This window comes from Pangasianodon hypophthalmus, chromosome 5 (assembly GCF_027358585.1).
Source record: "Pangasianodon hypophthalmus isolate fPanHyp1 chromosome 5, fPanHyp1.pri, whole genome shotgun sequence".
NCBI classification, from domain to species: domain Eukaryota; kingdom Metazoa; phylum Chordata; class Actinopteri; order Siluriformes; family Pangasiidae; genus Pangasianodon; species Pangasianodon hypophthalmus.
This window is the reverse complement of record NC_069714.1, coordinates 1,392,702-1,415,177: the sequence shown is the minus strand read 5'-3', so window position 1 is coordinate 1,415,177 and position 22,476 is coordinate 1,392,702. Positions and strand designations below refer to the sequence as shown.

Here is a 22,476-nt window from a genome sequence, read left to right as displayed (position 1 = left end):
TCCAGACTGTCAATGTGGATGAAAACTAATGTAATGTGAAGTATGATGCGCTGTTTTATCGGAAGATTTTATGTAAAAAAAAAAAACAAGTAGTAAACATGTTTTGGTGTAAGCATTTATTTTAATATTGGAAATAAAATAAAAATAGTAGATACGAGGGTTAAAAAAACATTGTGTTAAGTATTTAAGATGTGACAACCAATTAAAAAAAAACTAGGATGGTATATGAAACTTTTCTTATATGAAAGAAAAGTTGAAACTATGTACATTCAGCCATGAAAACAGTGTTGAAGGCACAATGTGGAGAAAGTGCAGAGTTTTTTTTTTTTTTTAAAGAATTTCTTTACAAGATAATCATACACAGGAACAGGAGATAATTTACCATTATTGTACAGAATTTTGTAATGCTTCACAGAAACAGTCACTTAGCATTGACATTAAAAAAAAAAGAAAAAAAAAACACTTCATTTTGGACTTGTTTTGAAGATTGTGGAAAAAAATAAACAATCAAAAATAAAAAGACAGCAACTTTTATTTCCTCACATCAGTGGTGTGTGTGCTACATACAAGAGTGTGGTGTTTAATCTTTAAGGCACTGTTTTCTCTTTTTAAGATGCAATTGTCATCACTGACATAAGAACATCACATTTTAAATTCTTTGGCCCCATGGTTTAGTGGTTTATTTAATTAAGGAAAGACCAGCTTCCCTCTAATGGTCCAGAAACAACCAGGTGATGATGCAGATCATTTCCGTCATCACTGGGCCAGTAGGATCCTCTTCATGGTCCTCCAGGGATACCAAGAGGATCAGATACTCTACTTAAATCTCGTTTTAGTCCCTTCCCTGTACAAATCATATTAGCAAGCGATGTGTCACTTACAAACCCCCCCCCCCCCCCCCCCCCACATTCCAATGAGAAACAGTAGTAGCCAGAACGTATAGCCTACAGCCCACTATACGATTTGTACACCGTTGATTCCCACGTATTTAATTAAGGTGTATTCAAAAACCGTGGCCAAGCCTGTTGAGGTACGTTTGTACATACGGGGTTTCACAGTAACTGCCAGGCAAGCGGCAGCTCACCGTACAACCCCTCTTGCCTCCTAACCCTCATACACCCCCCATACACCCTCCCCCGCACCCTCCCAAAAGCTCCTGGTGATAATCGCAATACAGTTTCTACCTTATGCAGGTGAATTGTGCAAGGACTATATCAAAAACATTAAACCCTCTGCAGACTACACATTGTTCCCCCTTCAGGGCTGGCAGATCTCCAGCTGTCGTGTGATCAGGGAGAGCTGGCAGGTCGGTCAGTGGTAATTTGCAAATGACCAACTTGACCAAAAATGGGGTAAAAACAATAAGAGTTCTGAGCAGGAAAAATAGTAATGTATGCAGTGCAGTCGTGCTCCAGTAGCCAGGTCGGGAACCACTGTACAATTAAACCACGACCATCTCTGAATAAAAGGTAAAAGATGTTAAAAGACCAACCCGAGCTGGTCCATATCTCAGCTGGTGCTGTTCAACAACAGCAGCCAAGACTCTTTTAGAATTCAGTATGGAATTTAGAATCATTCTGTGATCTTAGAGATCTAGAAGGACAATACTGATCTAGAATTCTCTCTGATTGTACTTCTTTTCTTTCATAGTTCTAGAACTGAGCTGAATGTGAGGAACTACAGAACTGAGATTGAATCACTGCAGGACTTAAACGACTAATGGTCGATGAACCAATATTATTTCATTCTTTCTTGGAACATCAACTGAGAAAACTAAATTTTTTTTCCCCTATTTCGAAGGACTTTATTGATTCTAATACTTTTATTCCAGCGTACAATCTTTTTTACGTCTTCTGTTTCCTCAGGGATCAGCTGAAACATCATTTTTGTCTCGATATGGCACATACTTTAGCCTCTAGCCTATCCCTGGTGTTTTCTTCTGTCTCACTACAAACCATGGATTGAGCAAAACCCAAGAAAATGGCTACATAATCACAGCTTCCTGTTACTCAAGCATCTACAGAGACCAGTCTAGGAAGGTCCAGGTCTCAGCTGACACTGTGCTGGACCATCAGCAGTCCTGAACGCTGCTGATACTGCTTCTCCTTCGCCGATGCAATCTTCCCACTGAGATCCACTGGAGTCTCCAGGAAGTTTACAAGTACCTGCTCGGTCAGCAGCGAGGCCAAGATCTGCTCAAAACTCACTGTCCAATCAGTTTCTGCATCTGACACGCTTCCTCTCCCAGAAACAGAGGCTGTTTGGTCCGATTCCTTCGGTTCGGCTCCCTTGTGCCGGGCCTCACCAATCTGCAGCACTAAACTGGTGACCACAGCAATGGCTTGGAAGAGTTCGTTTTCCCCGGGGATGCCGTGGAACATGCTGCAGAGCGTCTTGCAAAACTGCACAAACTCTCGCTGTTGGAGAAAGAAAAATGGTCACTTTTCCTTCTGTAAAAAAGCTATGTGGAAGACATTAACTGCTTCCCTGCGTGTCGATGTGTCTCATTCACAGATGTAGAAGTTTTAAACTAACTAGTTTGAGCGTATGGTTTAGGACCAGCTTTATACCCTGCCTTTATGTTCAGCTTGTGCAACAAGCAGCCGGCTCGTCTGGACCTGAATGAAAATGATCTGATCTCACTTGGTTGGGCTGAAAGACTTTATCTCGGCTTGGCTGACCAGGACTCGATCTGATCCGATCCGGTCCGGTCCGATCTGGCCTGGTCAACCAGGACTCACCTGTTTCATGTGAGGGAGGGGTTTCTCCACGCCTTTGTCTTTCTCCTTGCCCAAGTCCTTCAACATCTGCTTCAGCTGCTCTTCGTAGCTTTTCCCCTCTCCTGAAAAACAATTGCAAAACCAAACCGATATAATCCAAATCCTCAACAGCTTTCTCAGAGTAATTGTAATTTATTTGCATTGGATTGGGCGAAGAGCTCCATGACGTTTGTCTCTCCCTTGGGAAGCCTTTAAAATTCAAATAAAAATTTTTTTTTCAAGCTAATAAAAAAAAAAAACACAGATGAGTGCTAAAGCAGGATATGAGGCAGCGGTGCCAAGTCCAGACCTGGAAGTCAGGCACAGTTATTTCTCTGCTCTAACACATCTGCACAGGATTTGTGTGGAGTACCAAGAACGGCTGTGTTTTACTTGTTCACAACTGTCTGTGTTCTGTTCAAAACTGAACTGCTGTTCATTATGATCTGTGTGAGCTGTGAAAGCTCAATGAGGAGACACTCACATATAAATCGAGCATTTACAGGTTTATTTGTACAATAAATATTATTAATTAACTAGCAGCCCTATTTAAAAATTGAATTTTGACACTTGCGGGAAATGGTAGCTCAGTGGATAAGATGTCATAACCTTCTGCTCAGAAGGCCAAGTTCAAATCCCAGCACCACCAAGCTGCCACTGCTGGGCCCTTGGGGAAGTCCCTTAACCCTCAACTGCTCAGCTGCATAAATGAGATAACTGTAAGTTGCTCAAGCTAAGGGTATCTGCCAAATGACAAATGTGAATGTACACTATATTACCAAAAGTATTCGGTCACCTGCCTTGACTCACATATGAACTTAAGTGCCATCCCATTCCTAACCCATATGGTTCAATATGATGTCGGTCCACCTTTTGCAGCTATTACAGCTTCAACTCTTCTGGGAAGGCTGTCCACAAGGTTGAGTAGTATGTTTATATGAATTTTTGACCATTCTTCCAAAAGCGCATTGGTGAGGTCACACACTGATGTTGGTCGAGAAGGCCTGGCTCTCAGTCTCCGCTCTAATTCATCCCAAAGGTGTTCTATCGGGTTCAGGTCAGGACTCTGTGCAGGCCAGTCAAGTTCATCCACACCAGACTCTGTCATCCATGTCTTTATGGACCTTGCTTTGTGCACTGGTGCACAGTCATGTTGGAAGAGGAAGGGGCCCGCTCCAAACTGTTCCCACAAGGTTGGGAGCATGGAATTGTCCAAAATGTTTTGGTATCCTGAAGCATTCAAAGTTCCTTTCACTGGAACTAAGGGGCCAAGCCCAACTCCTGAAAAACAAGCCCACACCATAATTCCTCCTCCACCAAATTTCACACTCGGCACAATGCAGTCCGAAATGTACCGTTCTCCTGGCAACCTCCAAACCCAGACTCGTCCATCAGATTGCCAGATGGAAAAGCGTGATTCACCACTCCAGAGAACGCGTCTCCACTGCTCTAGAGTCCAGTGGCGGCGTGCTTTACACCACTGCATCCGACGCTTTGCATTGCACTTGGTGATGTGTGGCTTGGATGCAGCTGCTCGGCCATGGAAACCCATTCCATGAAGCTCTCTGCGTACTGTACTTGGGCTAATCTGAAGGTCACATGAAGTTTGGAGCTCTGTAGCAATTGACTGTGAAGAAAGTCGACGACCTCTTTGCACTATGTGCTTCAGCATCCGCTGACCCCTCTCCGTCAGTTTACGTGGCTTACCACTTCGTGGCTGAGTTGCTGTTGTTCCCAAACTCTTCCATTTTGTTATGATAAAGCTAACAGTTGACTGTGGAATATTTAGGAGTGAGGAAATTTCACGACTGGATTTGTTGCACAGGTGGCATCCTATGACAGTTCCACGCTGGAATTCACTGAGCTCCTGAGAGCGGCCCATTCTTTCACAATTGTTTGTAAAAACAGTCTGGATGCCTAAGTGCTTGATTTTATACACCTGTGGCCAGGCCAAGTGATTAGGACACCTGATTCTGATCATTTGGATGGGTGACCGAATACTTTTGGTAATATAGTGTACCTTCAGACAACTCTGAACCCTTGAGTTAACATAAACATTATTTTTTTTTTGGAAACAAAATTGTCCAAATCATCCTCTTTTCCAGGAAACTTTGTACTAAAACTCAACATTTACTACTGAAGGTCACCGTGGTTACTCTGGATATATATATATATATATATATATATATATATATATATATATATATATATATATATTTTTTTTTTTACATCAAATTTTACTTAATGTTGGGTACCATTGGGCAGGTTGACGCAGAGAGGTCTGTTGGTGGAAAGGATGGGAGCCTTCACAGGAGAAGGATTGCCTTCGTTCTCAGTCAGGGCTACAAGCAACAAGAACAATGGATGAAAAATGTATTTGCGGTTTTAAGGGCTTTCATTATAAAAATACATTTCTAGTGGGTTCAGTCAATTTATTTGTGTATCTTTTCTATGAGAGACTGAGAAATATGATTTGACAAAAGTTGTATTAATTTAATCTTAGTAACAGACTTGTGATGTACAGCTGGAGTAATTAAACTCACCGGGTGGAATGTGGAGACGATAGAGAAGCCGGACTTTCTCATTCAGCTCTTCACAGTACAGAGTGTCTACACAGAGAAAGAGAGAGAGAGAAAGAGAGAGAGAGAGACAGGAGAGTAAAACCTGTTTATTATGATAATCTCCTTCATTCTCAGTCACATGAAGAAAGAAAAAACAGCGTCTCTGCTGTTGATTGGTTGTGTGATATGATGGAAGGAATAAAACACAATGAAACATGCTATTATAGGAAAATAAGCAGTTATGGGGTGTATTTATATCACACACACACACACACACACCTATCCAGCGGGCAAACTGGCTGAATGTGATGTGGTTTTGTCCATCTTGGTCCAGCAGGTTGAAGGTTCTCTGTGCCATTGTATCTGTGTGTGATCCACACTGCCAAGGCATCAGCAGCTGGTAGAGGCTCTTAAACTGGGCTCGGTCCAGTTGGTACTGTTCAAGAGAGGCAGAACACACTCCGTCTCCCCAGTACAGGTTAATGAAATGTTCCGTCTGAAACACACACACACACACACACACACACACACACACAGTCCATTTATTAAAAGTGATTTTATTTTTTCATACAGGAGACAGGCAAACAATCATTAATTACATGGCAATATCAGACACACCTTAAAGAGGTCGTAGAGTTCTGATAGATTCTCCTGAGAGAGCGAGACACCAGGCGAGACAAGACGCAGCTACGGAAACACAACATCATATAATATATAACACGCAAATAAATAACATAATCATCCTATAATAAAATAATATAGATATTCATAAGGGAGTGAAGAAAAAAAATTTTAAAACCAGGCATGTCTGGTGCAAGTTTGCGCGTGAGAAAATTGCCATTTATCACACAAGTGTAGGCAATGGACGCTGATTAATCCCACACATACTAAATTTCTTTGCTCACGCATGGCCACTCTTATTTACATAAAGGTAAATTAGCGTCGCCATGCGTGAACAAAGAAATACGGTAAACAACTTCCCTGTAAAAAAGCCCAGTATCTCGCTTGTGGCACTTTTTATCAACGTGGAGTACGGCGAAAGAAATGAATATGAAATAAAACAAGCCAGCTTTCTCCAATACAGCTGAAGCTGAAGTGCCTCTGTGCTGTTCTGCACAACGACAGGGGGCCTCATTTATCATTCCTTTATTAAAGTTGTGTGTAAATGTTGGCGTAAACCAAACCGAACTAAAATTTCCAAGAGGCTTACAAAAGTTTTGGAAACGCTGATTTTCTTTGTACTCATGTGCATACTTGTGTGATCACTTGTAAAGTGCAAAGAGCGTTCCTGACACAGCTCACTTTCATTTCATGACACCCGCAAACCTCCAAAAAAAGGTCGAGTGCACAGACCACTGCACGAAATGAGCAATCAGGGTAAAGCTTGAAATGGAAGTCATTTTAATTGACCTCTATGGCAATAAATATATTTAATAATATATAATATTATTAGCAATAAGGGAGTGTATTTGTTTAGGACTTACAGCTCTGCGCAGACAGACCGGCCCGTCCTCTGTTTATACGCCGGCATTTCTTTAGTTATAATTAAATGATTTGTTTTATTTGTCTTAATTTATGGGTTTGTGTTGGCTGGCTTTCTTTATTTTTCATATTCTTTAATTAATGCCAATCATATTAATTATTTTTGACCTACTGAACTAGCATGAGGATGTGTTTTTGATAGAGACTCCAGAGCGCCTCTGTAATGATGGCATCTGCTAAACGCTGTAAACGTAATAAAAATCAGCAATTTCAACTCAACAGTATATTCCATATATAAAAATGCAGGAATCCATGCAAATTATATAATCTGAAGTCGATCAAGTCGAGGATTACATTAGTTAGTCTTCTTATGCGTAAGTTTACACACACTCAGGAGCACGAGTAGGATACAAACGTTTTTCAGAATTTACAGGATTTTCCAAATTTCCAGGAATACCGAATTTTTGTTATGTAAACATTCATATGAACGATTTACGCATAAATCCGTTCGTATCCAGCTTGATGACTGAGGCCCAATGTGTATTCCATTACATTCAAGAAGCTCAAGCATGTGCTACATTACCTGTACATTAACTGCCTCGAAAGTGAGTGATTTAATGCATAATCTATTCTCCAAATTACAATTAGACGACATGTGTTGGCGTGAAAATTGCTCATTACTGTTATTTAATTATTTATTTTTACGATTAATCACATATTATCTTACTACTGCAATTAACTTTTCTTCCTGTTGGTGGTGATGCATGTGTTTGTATGTTTGATCCATGCAATAAGGAATAAAACACCTGAGGACATGTTGTTATAGGAAAATAATCAACGATGGGGTGGTGTGATGAAGTGGATCCCCGAAGCTGATTATTAGATTAATAGATTACCTATTAGAAGAAGCGCATTAATATAAACCTGCGATTTGTCTCCTACTCCTGTCAGAAAGGCTGTTACAGAAAATTGACAAACACCTTCTGACCAATCAGATTCGAGAATTCAACAGCACTGTGGTATGAAGCGTAATAAGAAACAGAAATACTGATCGTACCGCAAACGCTTTATTGAAGGTAAATATTTGAATATTGGCTCCTCAAATGGTTATTTGGAAATATGGTACATAACATCAGTGTGTGTGTGTGTGTGTGTGTGTGTGTGTGTGTGTGTGTGTGTGTGTGTGTGTGTCTCTCACTGTGTTCTCTTTAGAGGTGTCCTCGTGGGCCTGCAGCACTTGGATTCTGTGTCTCGATCTCATCCTTTCCAGCTGCTTTACTGTCAGGTCCCCAAATTTCTACACACACACACACACACACACACACACACTTTAATAATCTGTCTCTTTATATCTGATCAGTAATAAAAACCTTATAAACTTTAAATAAAAAAACAGTAATTTTTTTTTTATAGATGTTAATTTATGGTTGGCACCACACACACACACACACACACACACACACACCTCATATGCATCACTGATGAGAGTACTGATTTGTATGTGTCCTGCAGGCCCCGTCTCTTCAGAACTCACACACGACCCCTCATCGTCTCGGACACGCTCCAGGAAACTAAACACACACACACACACAGTTAAAAATCTGTGATGTGTGAAGTCAGTTATTCTTTACCACTGTAAAACATTAAATTATATTCTTTTAAATTACATGTACATCTTGGAAAAAAGACTGTACTAAAATATAATAAATGTATAAAAAGAAATTCAGGAAATAAATATTTTGTTTTATTTGCTTTATTATCCAAATTTATTGTCAGACTGAATGCTTACATACTAAATTTAACTAAATTTAAAATTTAGTTTAATTGACAAAAAAAAAAAAGGTCGACATAAACATAGACATGCTCCTATATTTGTAATTAAACAAGGATCATAACTATTATGCAATATCAGTGTTGATAAGGATAACAATTAAAATATCACACCATCTCTAGTGCACACTGAGAGCCCAGATGGCTTAAACAGCAAGAGTGATGTTGTGAATAAATATGTGTGTGTGTGTGTGTACATACCTGGTCAGTATCATCAGAGACTGACCATCGTCGGTGCTAGCACAAATTTCATCAACGTTAGCATCAAGCACAGCAAGGCCCAGCTGGAAAATGATTTTGACGCCGTGGCAGAAGAAGCAGTCAAGGATGCGCAGGCCGCTACGGAATGGAACAGCGCTGAGGAACAGAGCGAGGAACCAGGAGAGCGAGAGCGATGAGAGAGCGGAGAGGTCCGGGACGCGCTCGGCCAGGTGCGGCAATCGCTCACGGATCAGCTCCTCAAACACTGAGCGGTCCACCTGAGCACCTGAGACAGAGACAGAGAGAGAGAGAGAGAGAGAGAGAGAGAAAAGAAAACATCCAAATTTCTCTCTCTTTTATAATGAGTCACTTTCCACACGTCTGAACAACAGCCAACATACCCCTACTTTTACCACTACATAAAATTTAATCAGATGCACCTAATCTCACACACACACACACACACACACACAGATTTGTCTTACTATCCTTGTGAGGTCCTTCCACTGACATAATTATTAATGTAGCTAATTAATGCCATGCCTACACCTAAATCTGACTCTGACCTTTAGTAAGAAAATGGAAACCTTTTGGCTCTTTCACGGTTTTTAAATAAAAGCTGCAGTTAAAATAAAAGCTGTTAAACCTCATCACCGCCCCCACCCCAACAAACGCAGGGCACAGCAGAGAAACACACAACCGTGCAACGCTGTACTGGTAACACCGAGCAAAACCACAAATTGAGCAGCTCTGTTATAAATACCTCGACATTGTGCTTTTCACACATACGCACACTCACCAATGACTCTGCGGTTGAAGTAATCGGGCAGCATTCTCTCACACACTGTGACCAGCAGCCAGAACGCTTCTTCCTCTCTCGTGTAGAGCAGCAACACTGATGCTAAAATGTTCATAGACTGGACACACAAGCACATGAGACCAAACCCATAAGAAGCAGAGAACTGAACAAGGTTTCTTGTGGAGTCATGTCTCAATATTATAACTGCAATGTTTTCTTTCAATCACAGTTGAGGTAACCTTTTTTACTCAGCAACATCGCCACTTCGTCCAGTGCACTCAGCAACTGGAGAGTGGAATAAAGGTGAAAAATCACTGCAGCATCTCCTTCCTGTCTGTGACGAGCAAGGTGATACCAATCGTCAGCTAACAGCACACCACAGAGAACATCCTCCAACAGAAGTACATCTAGCATTCAATAAATCCAGAAGAAGCACAGATAGCACACAACAAGGACATCTTCACTGTCTACATAAACGTGACAATGGCTTTCAATACTGTGGGATCCAGCAGTTGTCTGCCAACGGCTAAACAGGTTTAAACATTTTACCCAGTTTAAACATTTTCACGCGACTGCATGGTATGGAAGCAGGAGTCCTCGTAAGTGGGATATAATACAAGGTAAAACAAGATTTCTGCCATTCACAAACTATAATATTCACACATTCGTGTTCTTCTTGCTCATTCACCCTCAGCCATACAAAAGGTCTGTGGTGTACTAGGTCTAATAAGTCTAACTCAAGCTCCTTTCAAGACACCAAAACACTTAGCACTGCATGACTCTATAGTCTACAGTTATAGAAAAGAAATGATTTATAATCGCACTACCTGGAGTGATGAGGATGGGTTCCCTATCTGAAACTGGTTCCTCTGAAGGTTTCTTCCTCATGTTGTCTCAGGGAGTTTTCCCTTGGCACCATCACCTCTGGCTTGCTCGTTAAGAATATATTTTTTTTTTTGTCTAACAACAGTCTTCAACTTCCTCAGTTCACCATAGATTCAGGTTCACTTCTCAAGGTTCTGCTACCTAGGAAGCATCTTGCCTAGTTAATGCAAGGCCTTTATGGCCTTTGATCAGCTGCATTCCAGGATCTTTGAGAATAACACACAAACGTTTACCCAGTTGTGTGGCTCTCTATAGTGCTGAGGCCTGGACACTACATCACTCCTACATCAGGCATATTAAAGCGTCTCACATCTGCTTCCTTCAGAAAATTACAAACCCCACCTGGGCAGACTGCAACCTCTTGACAGCTTACAGGTAACAATAGCTAAAGGACATGTTTACTGGGTTGGATATGTGATCTGAAAGCCAGAAAGACATCTGCCCCAAATCCATCATAGTCATCTACAAAAAACCCAAAGGACAAAAAAGCTCAGCTACAAAGACTGAGATATTCCTTGCTGCAGAACCAAAAGTCCAGCTGGACCGATCCAACTCCTAACCTAACCTTACCCATGAGACGCTGTACAACACAGAACAAAAAAAAACACACACACTTATCCAGCCTGAAACACACACTGTTGATATGGAGCTTTATTAGCTCCTCTGAAATCACCACTCAACCCTTTCATGCATAAATTATTTAACCCTAACTTCTTTTTTTATTATTTACAATTTCAGGTCATATAAATTTTGACTTTTTCTAAATATCACTTTTATTAACAAGTAAATTGGTTGCCCATGTATAGGAATACCAGAAGTAGAAAAAGGGTAATACATTATACTGGAAAAAAAAAATCCTATGTGGTTATAAACAAAATTAACATATTTAATGTTGATGACCAAAATGATAGACGACAACATTTTAAACAAAACATATGAATGTTGACATATTACAAAATGTATACAGTTTAGGACTGTTGTACAGTGCAGTAAAAAAAAAAATAAATAAAAATCTTCAAAAAAAAATTTGCTAAGATGTTTATTAGAGTCTAGCAGAAAATTATTATTATTATTTTTTTAAACAGCCTTAAATCAACTCTTCATAATTTTAGACGCTGCTCATGAAAGGGTTAAACCCAAAACAATCAGACCCGGCATTCACCTGCAGCAGGATGTCGAGTCTGGTCAAGCAGGCTTTATTAAAAAAATAAATAAATAAAAAGCTAGAGTATTATTTTGATAGTATAAACTCTCCTGAGCAGTAGTATGAATGTGTACTTGGGGGGTGGAACAGGTAGAACAGCAGAGTGGAAAAAATGAAAGGCCACCAGACAGATCTGTTTAGGAGTCTAATGGCTCATGGGAATTAACTGCTCATGAACCCACGTTAGACGTGGCCCAGATACGCCGTAGCCTTCTTCCAGATGCTGCAGGGCTTCGTTATACACCGATAGAACAGATATAACCAGAGCCAGACTCTGTGTGTGTGTTTGTTTACCTGGCAGTAGCCGATGCCCGGGTTGCGGAAGGCGTAGGCATTGAGTACGCGGCGCAGCGCCGCGATGCCCGTCTCGCTCTGAAACGCGGCGTGTTCAGGCAATGAGCGCCGCAAGTCTCTCTCGATCTCGTCACTCGTCTGCTCGTTTGTCCTCTCCGCCAGCAAATCAGAGTAAGCGCGTGAGTGGGTGTTCAGAAAGGACCGTGCATCTGGAACACACACACACACACACACACCTTTCTTTATCGCTTCTTTTTCGATTTCCTATCTCACTCACACACTTGCTCCCGCTTTATAGCATTCTTTCTCTCACACACAAATTTTTTACTGGTCTAGCTCTCTTACCTGAAAAGGTGAGCCACATCTCTCCACGCAGCGACTCCGGGATGCCCGCAGCCACCAGTTTTCGCGTTTTCTCAGTGCGGAACATGTGCACGCCGCGGCCGAACTCCTCAAAGTGCTCATCCCACAGCTGAAACACAGAAAGAACATGCAGCAGAGAGTTCAATGGAGAAGAGAATTTTCCAAGATGTAACAAAAAGTAGAATTATAACAAAAAAAGTGTAATAAATGATTCCCTTGGCCCAGGGTTGAGTCTGATACTCACGCTCCTGAGCTCGGAGGATTCTGATTGGCTGGTATGGAATGTGGTGATTAACGCTTCCTCGAGAATAACGGGATGGAGAGTGTCGTCCGTGTCGTAGCAAAATGTATAATATGGAGTGGAGGAAATCTGCATACACAAACAAACAGGCACAATTACACGGAAAAAGTCTTATTTTTGAAATTTGCACGATAACATGATCCACATTGCTCTACCGTACCAGAGGCTTTTTGCCGTTGCTGTGCCAGCGCAGCGCTCGGAGACGGGCATTCAGACTTTCCACCAGCTGGTCTCGTCGCGCCACTTCGATCAGCTGGAAAGCCCGCTTCGAGCGCACGCTGATGATCACAGGGTTCGGCAGCGCGCCAGTGCTCTCTGCTTTCTCCACAGACTGCACCTGAAAGCACATGTAACACCTGTTATAATCCGTTAGAGCTGCAGCCCTTCTAACACATGCATATTAGAAGGAATAAAACACTTGGGGTCATACTGTTATAGGAAACTAATGAACGACAGGGTGAGCAACTGTGTCAAACTGTTTCATTTCTCTTACACATCAGAAACTATGTTGTGGAACATCCAAGAGACAAGTGATTTCCTGTTCTCACTTTCATCTTAGCAGCTATAAACAGATGTTCTCTCACCAGCATCTCATTTCTCTCGCTCGAAGTAGGCAAAAAAAAAAAAAAAAAAAACGCAGCTCGTCATGTTACTGAGAAACCAGAAAGTGTAAACTCCTGTGTCCTGAAGACTTTCCTGTGTACACTGGACACTCCTTCCACAAACGTTACATAAAACTCTCTTCACAGAAAACTTCTCCACTTCAACAACTGGAGCATTTTTTTCACTAAGTAACATCAAGTTTTTTTCAAATACGTTTATTATGAGCCAATTTATGTGGAGCATCTGCACCGTGAATGAGCTGTTACTATAGAAACGATAACGTATTAGAATGAGCACATTACTATAAACCCATCAAGACAGACACATCTTCAGTGCTACTGTCAATTAGACGCCAAGTAAAGACCAAATACACTTTTAATACAAAGTCCCAAGAGATCATAATTACATTTCCATGCAATTACGTTATTAATGCTACAATCTTCTTCAAAAGTATAGAAAAAAGTCGTAGTTTCTCTTATTTCCAGACAGTGATTCGGTCGATTGTTGTCCGTACCTCGGCGAGCGGGATGAGGAGGGTGCAGTTTCCCTCCTGAAGGCTGCTGAAGGCCATGTAATTTTCCGTAACATAGAGATTCCCAGGGGTGTGACATCGGGCGTGAGGCGTCCAAGCTGCGCATCGCATCACTTCCTTTAGCGTCTCAGAACGCGGGAGGCCGAAGAGTGACAGCACGTACTGGCACAGGGCCTGCTGCTCCAGTGCCCTAAAACACACACACACACACACACACACTTACTTTATGGCCTAGATTAGTAAGCATGCCTAGCTTCACTGCAGCCATTTTATAAATATACAAGTGCCACTGTTCACACACAGTTAGGTTAATATAGCTCGACAGTGCGTGCACACACTTGGACCACACATTAGCATACACACTCGCTGGTTGATCTCACGCACTGACGCACTGCAAAGCGGGGAAGACATTTTTACTTCACTCTCTTTCTGTTTACTTATTTCTGTTCCTTCTTCAATCTTTCTCTTCCTTATCTTTACATCCTTCCTTTCCTTTGGAGGAAGTGAAGCAAAAACAGAAGCCGCACACTGAAGTTGCTTGCACAAGTATGTGTGTACGTCTGGTCAGTGTCACATTCTGATACTAAGAGAAACGTGTGTGTGTGTGTGTGTGTATGTGTGTGTGTGTGCGCGTGGGGGTCGTGTTACCGTTTAGTAATGTTGGAATCCGGTTCCATTTTGCCGTTATCAAACAGTCTTCGCAGCGCCATATCGCCCAGCTGAGTCATCACGGTCATCACTTCATCGACATCAAGGAACATGGAGAATTCACGCTGCTTTTGGCGCGTCCGAACTCTGATCGCATCGTTGATGAGACCAAAAGTGGCGCGCTCCAGAGCCGTGACGTCTGCCCACGGGATCAACAGCTTCACTGCACATGAAAGGAATGAAACAAAGTCTGGATTGAGGAGCTGGCAAAGTTTCTTTTCAGATAACAAGTGACCATGGAGCCATACATTTAAAAAAAAAAAAAAAAAAAAAAAAAAAAAGTTATGATAACATTGTAACATACAATAAAACGTTAGAAATCTACTTTGATATAAGTATTCGATACTAGCATTTGCCTAACCTGATTAGACCCCCTGTGTCTGAGGGTTCTGAAGGACGGAATCTAAAAACAGGCCAAATATGGACAAATATACCAATATTATATTATTTTATTCAACCCCTCTGTATATGTTGCGTATAAAGCTGCAACTAATTAGTCGACATAATCGATTGCATCAACTATGAACAATTATCGGTGCGTATTTTTATATTCTTAAGCAATAACGTTGTAACGTGTGCACAGGTGTCTATTCCTGGGTAGAATGTAGTACAGTAGTAAAGCCCTGGGGCAGCAGCAGCGAGGTAAGAAAATAACAAATAAAAAATGTATTAAAGTAAAGATCTCAAAGTTTCTCATTAGCAGAACCAGTCAAAACCAGATTTTTTTTCCAAGAAAAAGGAACACGACGCCTACAGTATAGCTAAGGCAGTTTTAAAGAACACTAAATTCAAACGTACTGTACAGGCATCTTGTTTACATAATACAAAGACAAACTGAGCTATCAGTCCGGATGCAGAAATAAGGTTTAAAGTTTTAAAGTTTTAAAAGGTTTAACGCAAATTTGCAACCCTTAAAAGCATGACCGGGGGCCAGCGGTACTTTCCGTGTGCACCTGCAACAACACGGAAGAAAATGCATATTTCCTCCAACCATAGATAACTAGCGCATTCGGAAAATGCATTAGGGGGAAAAAAAATCATCATTTACGAATGTGTACCATTTACCATACTATTAATAAGTACTACCTACCATTATTGGGAGTATTGAGAGAAACAAGGGTGCTCACCCTCTTTTCCGAGCAGGAACGAGTAGAAAGCCAGGTGATTGGTGGAGAGGTAGATCCAGCCCTGACGTGGCACTCGACCTTTCCAGCAGCAGCAGGAGTAATGAGCCACCAATTTTTCTTTCAGCGGGAGGCCAAATCGCTGCTCAAATCGCACCATGGCCTCGCGGAAACGGGTTGGGTCATCATCCAGCGCTGCCTGGCCAACCAGTACTTCCTCAGCAATCAGGCCCTGAGATTTAACACACACATGCTAGCTCAGTCTTAGCCAATTCTTTAACAGCAAAACAGTAGTGTAATGTCTAAAAAAAACTCAAATTACTGTAAAATCAGATACTAGCTAGCAAACTGGCTAAAACTACCTAGAAGGTTCCACAGTTTGCTGTACATTAGCCATAATGTGTGTGTGTGTGTGTGTGTTGTAGTGAAGGTGACACCTGTAAGTGTATGTTTGTTAAAAATCTGAATCTGAGTGAGAGAGAACCTTGACTTTGCCCTGTGCAAAGCTTGCAGCATCCTGCTTGTTCTCAAATACCGACATGTACGGCAACAAGTTCTGGTCCAGCCATTTCCAGTGTTTCTGAATTTCTTCAGCTGTGGCTCCTGCACACACACACACACACACACACACACACACACACAAACACTTCAGATATACATACACATTATTTAAATTGTGTCCAAATCGTGTAAAAATTATAATATTTTTATTGCAATGATAATATTCATATTAATAAAAATTCGTACCGCTAGCGATGACCCAGCTGCTCTGCGAACCCGGAACTTGTAGAAGGATCCGAAATGGAGCGACTCGTGCGTTTGAGTCCAACACAGTGTCCAGTGCTCCCACCAACATACCTACACACACACACACACACACACACTTTTTCCATAAGGCTCACAAATAAGTAAGTCAGCCAGAAACCATGGGCCGCACCACCCCACTGTTGCGGACAATGACTTTTTACTTCTTTTTCCTCCCGTTTCACTTTGCATTCATGTTACAGGTGGTGCTGAAACTTCGTCAGTATTCAAACCAAAGAAATGGAAAAAAGACTAAATAAAAAAAGCAACCACATGCTACAACTACACTAATCCCTTCAGCTATAGCCACCCGGAAAACAAGACAGACAGAACATCAGACAGAACTTCAGACCGTGAAAAAGACCATGAAACTCAACCTGAGAAAAACCATGAGACAGACAGAACATAAGACAGATCATGAGACAGAACTTCAGACAGACAGACCGTGAGTCAAACAGACTACCAGACAGACGAGCAGATCATGATTCAGAACTTCAGACAGACAGACCGTGAGTCAAACAGACTACCAGACAGACAGACGAGCAGATCATGATCCAGAACTTCAGACAGACAGATCGTGAGTCAAACAGACTACCAGACAGACAGACGAGCAGATCATCAGACAGACACACAGACAGACAAACAATCAGACAGAAAGACAGACCGACTATCAGACAGACCAGCAGATCATCAGATAGACAAATAGATAGACAGGCAGTCAGACTTTCAGACAGGCCATTGGACAGACAGACAATCAGAGTCAGCCAATCAGACAGACACAGAGTCAGAAAAACAGTCAGTCAGACAGGTGTCAGACCTTCAGATAGACAGACAGACAGAGATTCAGGTATACAGTCAGATAGACAGACAGTTAGAAACACAGACAGTCAAACAGGCATCAGACCTTCAGACAGTTAAAGTCAGTCAATCAGAGAGATATTCAGGCATCCATGTAGAGAGATAATTAGCCAGACAGACAAACCATCAGAGACAAATCGCTACACAGTCAGAAAGACAGACAGGCATCAGACCATCAGAAAGACAGAGACAATACCTCAAAAATGTATTACAAAAATGTATATTTTTTGTAAAAAAAAAAAAAAAAAAAAAAAATGAGGCATTAATTATTCAGTCACTCAGTTTAATTACTGATGTCAATACAAATACACAAGGTTTGCAATTCGAAATGTTTGTGCAGTTTCTCTGAAATTTTTCAGAACAAGTGTGACTACATTCCGATAAGATCTCCAGTTTTCTCTGCACCAAAACTGTGTAACTGTATGACTGCATACGTGGGTAAATTATATACACCGCACACACGTGCACGCACACACACACACACACACACACGCCACTGGCTTTATACAAGTTACAAATATAACACATTCAAGCTCTAGCTATATGTTACAGATATTGTAGCTAGCTTCTAAAGAATATGTAAGGAATAAGACACTTGAACAATGGGCTAGTGTGATGTGTCCTGATGTGAAGCGGAGTTACTGTAACCATCCTGACATTGATTACTTTTTAATAAAAGTACATCCTGAAGTGTTTTATTCCTATTATATCACAGTAATTTGCCTCTGTCACTGGTTGGTGTGTGTATCAGGGATCCAATCACGTCACTGACCGTATCACACCACAGGACGCGTGTGTTTTTAGTCAGAAAAAAGATTAAACATGTGGGGAAAAAAAATCGGATTCAGAAGGCCTCTGATCACTTTTGCTCATTCATGACCAGAAGGCACACTAGGTCAGATTTATTGGCTAATAGGAGTCACGCTGTTCGCATGTGGGCTTTCCTAATTTGACATTTCCGCTCTTCAAAGCAATCTAAAATCTTGAAATGTGAGCATTAAACAGCTCCGGGGGTGTGTGTGCATGTGTGTGTGTGTGTGTGTGTGTGTGTTGGGGTTTGGCACGGGACCTTGTTTTCATAATAGGAGCTCAGGTGCCTGTAGCTTATGGATTAAGGAAAAGACGGAAAGGATGAAAATAGACTTATGGCCCCACCTTAACTGAATACTCTATATAAATACAAAACTCTATATAATAATAACAACAACATCAACTGGCACAATGCGGCATTAGCATACAGGCACTGAAAGACCTGCAGGAGCTACAATATCAGGACAACTAAAGATGACCACAGAGATGCTCTGGACCACGACATCTCCAGCAAAGTCCCAAAAAAAAAACCTCTCCATGTCCAAACACCTTTAGATAAGCAAATGCAGAGTATGGAGATGATTCTCCCCCAAGAAAGCCCCATTTCTATGGGTTGGACCCTGATCAAGAAGTAACAACAACAACAGTAACTCTTAGGCGAACATTGTAGACCAAATGGTTAGGAAAGACATTTAAGCCTGAGGTTCCAGGAGAATAAAAGCATTAAGTCCATGATCGTTTCTCGGGGGAAAAAAGAGCTATGGGAGGAGACCAAGAAGAAAAGGGCTCCTGTTTGACTTTTTCCAGAGGTACAAAACTGACATTTAGCTTTTCTGAAAGGAAAAGAAGGAATGAGCAATCGAGAGTGAAAGAAAGAGAAAGAAAGTGAACAACCAGTTCTCTTTTTTACACTTTTTTTGTTCCTACACGCTCTCCCTCGTCATGGAGAAGTGTGTGGACTTTCGGGAATGCAAACGCTGGACAAAAGTCACTTGCTGAGAAAAAAGGGTCTGTAAACATGTAGCATAAAGTGTCACCACATGTCCACCAAACACAGGAACAAAAAAAAGTTTTTTTTTCCCCGTCACAAAACCACAGTCAGCTCAGTCTACTGAGGGTCACGGCTCGCTATCTTAAACAAATACACTTGCCCCTGCCGCAACAGGTGCGAGTCCAGCTGCTGTGTGAGACTGAAACAGGAAGATGGAGAAACTATTTCCCAAATTTGGTTAAAAATAACCGTTAACAGCTTTTGCACGTAGTCTCTGGATTCAGTAGTTGAGTATAAGCTTAACCAATAAATGAGTAAACATTAAATCACATGCTATAGGCAATACATTTTATGGCCTTTTTTTTCCCATCTTTGCAACATACACACTTCCTCCTCACGGGACTGTTTACATTATACAGCTTACCAAGAAGCTCAAAGCAAAGAACGAAAGAAAGAAAACACAGGTTTTCCTTATCTGGAAATATGAGTTTGGAGCTCTCCTTCACACTCTCTCTCTCTCTCACTCTCACACACACACAGCTTTTTTTTTTAGTCTGGAAATGAGGGCAGCTGTTGTGAACATGAAACAGTAGACTTTCAAGAATACAATTCTCAGGATGCAAAACCCCATTGGAGTGCCAAAAAAAAAAAAAACACCTTTTCGCAGTAGAGCCTTTGTTCAGATTCGGCACTGCGTTCTCACATGGATGGATGAACGAACGTGTGTTTAAGTGCGTGTGTGTGTGTGATATTTGCATAGATACACAACTAATCCTGTTCTGCAATTTTATTCCCAAGCCTTTGACACAACAGCCCCTTCTCCTACTCCTTCTCAGCCAAAAAGAAAACAAACAAACAAACAATATATTCATAGACCCCATTCTATTTGTTTTCACCTTTATATATATATATATATAATACATACATACATACATACATATGTGTGTGTGTGATTATATATATAAATATATAATCACACACACACACACACACACACACACATGTATGTATTTATATATATATATATATATATATATATATATATAAAAAGTCTGATAAGCTTCATATCTTCAGTATGCCTGGAGCTGTCATGTCACACAGCTGCATAAATAAAGACCATTTTCAGCAGGTTTAACTGCTTCAAAACCCACCTGTGAATTTGCCCCCGGTGTCTCCATGTCCCCTTCTTCGCTGCAGCAGGAAATAATCATTAGATTTGTCCGTGATCCAGAGATTCAGCGCATTTTTCAGCGAAACCTCGGCCGGATTCAGCCACATCTCTCTCCACACACCAGCGCGCCGGAGGAACCCAGCCGCCTACGTCACGCCCCGATACCGGAAGTAAATTCCCCGCACTCCTTTCACTCGGAGGCATTGTTTACAAACCACTTTTAGGGCATTTCGAGTGATTTGCGCCCAGTTTGACTCCCAGTGTGTGGTGTGGTGAGGGATATAATATATTTTTTTCCCCCGGAAGAGTACCTTGTTTGTTTTTTTGTTTGTTTGTTCGTTTGTTTGCTTGTTTGTTGTTATTGCTGATTCTCGTACAGTCGCGGTCTATAAAATCTCACTGCTTTAAATCTTCCCTAACTACCGATATCAGTCTGCTTATTCCCCGATAATACTCCCTGACCTTACACAGATAAAGCCTCAACTTTGCCTCCATCAGATATTCAGTGCTTCTGTAACTGCCTGGCTAGGATTCATTAGGGTTTAAGGAGTCGACTCCTAAACTCAGGATTCGGCTCCAAACTGATTCAGCTGAAGTTGTTTGGTGAAAGAAAGCAGGAGATTCTGTCTGTCTCTGTCCTGTCTGCCAAACATCTCCAATAAACACAAACAGTCTGACAATATTCTGGAAATCATTCTGGAAAACACTGTCACGAATGCTTAATCATCTTAAATCTGCCTTTTCGAAGGAGATGAGCCGATTTAAACTTTACACGGCTAGATTAAATGGCTTCAGTGTTTGATATTAATTAATGCTTTCTTGTCATTCGTACCAGAAGTCATAGTAGTGCATCATGTCATTTTCTGACCTGTGGGTTTAAGTATTGGGGAAAAATCAATGTTGAACCGACTCTTAGAATCGATTCCCAGACAATCGGAGTCGACACCTAAATTCATGGAAACGAAGCCCAAGAGTTTTAAACAGAACCGAAAGCCCGGATGTGAGGAGGCTCTTGGATTGGTCCAGATAACCAACGGGAGAGAAGACATGTATTATATTATATAAGACATGTATTGTATTATATAAGACATGTATTTTATTTACCTCAGAGAGAAATTTACCTCAGAATAAAATTTACCTCAGAGAGAAATTCTCTTCAGACTGAATTTAGTCACATTAAATATTAAAGACATTTTTCGCTTATTGTTGATGCCATAAATGCTGCTGTATCTGTCTATTTTCCTGATAAACAGCAATTTTATCTGTTCTGCATTTGGATTCTACTGAGTCGGAGGAAGAGAGATCTACAGGATCGCTTAAATCTCTGTCTTGACCCCAGAACCATTTTAACAGGATAGTATTTTATACACTTTTTGGTTGTTATATATATATATATATATATATATATATATATATATATATATATATATATATATATATATATATATATATATATTCTAAGTAAATAATTTACAAACCCATTATGTATTTTCCAGTCTTTAATAAAAAAATCACACAATAAAATAGGTTCTTATTGTGATTTATTTATTGCAACAATAATATAAAATGGATTCCATACTGATACTGTTAAGTCAATGAATTAATACTTTTTTATGCATATATAATTTAATGGGTTTTTTTTAATATATATATTTAATTAGCCCAAATGATAATATTTTCTCCAAGTTTATTGCATACTGGTGGAAAGAAGTAGCTCTATATTGCAGCACTGTATAAATAAGTCTGGATGTGATTTGTTTAGAAATATTTTTAGGTGTTACTGTAGTTATATTACATATAATAGTCATTTTAAGGACAGAAGGAGAGGAGGATAAAATCAATAAAAAAGAAATGATTAAAGAAATAATGAAATAAAAAGTCTGGTCTTGTAAACATCATAAAAAGAGCAGATTTCCATCTTTCATGATTGCTGATGATGATGATGATGATGATGAAGGTTATAGTTATAATTATAACTCCAGTTATAGCTCTAGTTAAGGGTTGTAGAAGGTGATGGTTATATTAGGAGCAACGGTGATGTAGTGAAGTGAAGGCATCTGCGTGTCTTCTGGAGTGTTTCCTGTCACTGTGACGCAACAGAAGAAGCCGCTGGGAAAAGCTGGAGAACAGAAAGGCGGATTTATCTGAGCTCTCTGCCTGACAGGCTGCGTGTAACCGCTGGGTATCAGCGCTGCA

At 40.7% G+C, this 22,476-nt stretch overlaps 1 protein-coding gene across 1 annotated transcript; it reads right to left on the bottom strand.

Annotated features, from left to right (window-relative positions):
• Window positions 1-390: 390 nt before the first annotated feature.
• On the bottom strand, window positions 391-21,124 carry LOC113524355 (TBC1 domain family member 8). Its single transcript, XM_034304259.2, has 20 exons — window positions 20,261-21,124; window positions 16,394-16,504; window positions 16,131-16,249; window positions 15,650-15,878; window positions 14,463-14,685; window positions 13,797-14,004; window positions 12,840-13,016; window positions 12,623-12,748; window positions 12,361-12,487; window positions 12,016-12,224; window positions 9,633-9,750; window positions 8,834-9,119; window positions 8,268-8,373; window positions 8,001-8,099; window positions 5,939-6,007; window positions 5,600-5,816; window positions 5,303-5,368; window positions 5,015-5,101; window positions 2,742-2,842; window positions 391-2,417 (listed from the first exon to the last, which is right to left on the bottom strand). Exons 1-20 carry the CDS (start codon window positions 20,385-20,387, stop codon window positions 2,049-2,051), a joined length of 3,174 nt encoding a protein of 1,057 aa, XP_034160150.1. The 5' UTR covers window positions 20,388-21,124; the 3' UTR covers window positions 391-2,048.
• Between the last annotated feature and the right edge of the window lie 1,352 nt (window positions 21,125-22,476).

Coding starts and splice junctions, on each gene's coding strand:
- LOC113524355 (XM_034304259.2), bottom strand. CDS start 20,387: ATGTGGCTGAATCCGGCCGAGGTTTCGCTGAAAAATGCGCTGAATCTC. Junction 12,749..12,839: donor GCAACGGCAAAAAGCCTCTG/GTACGGTAGAGC, acceptor TTGTGTATGCAG/ATTTCCTCCACTCCATATTA. Junction 2,418..2,741: donor CCCTCCCTCACATGAAACAG/GTGAGTCCTGGT, acceptor TTTCTCCAACAG/CGAGAGTTTGTGCAGTTTTG.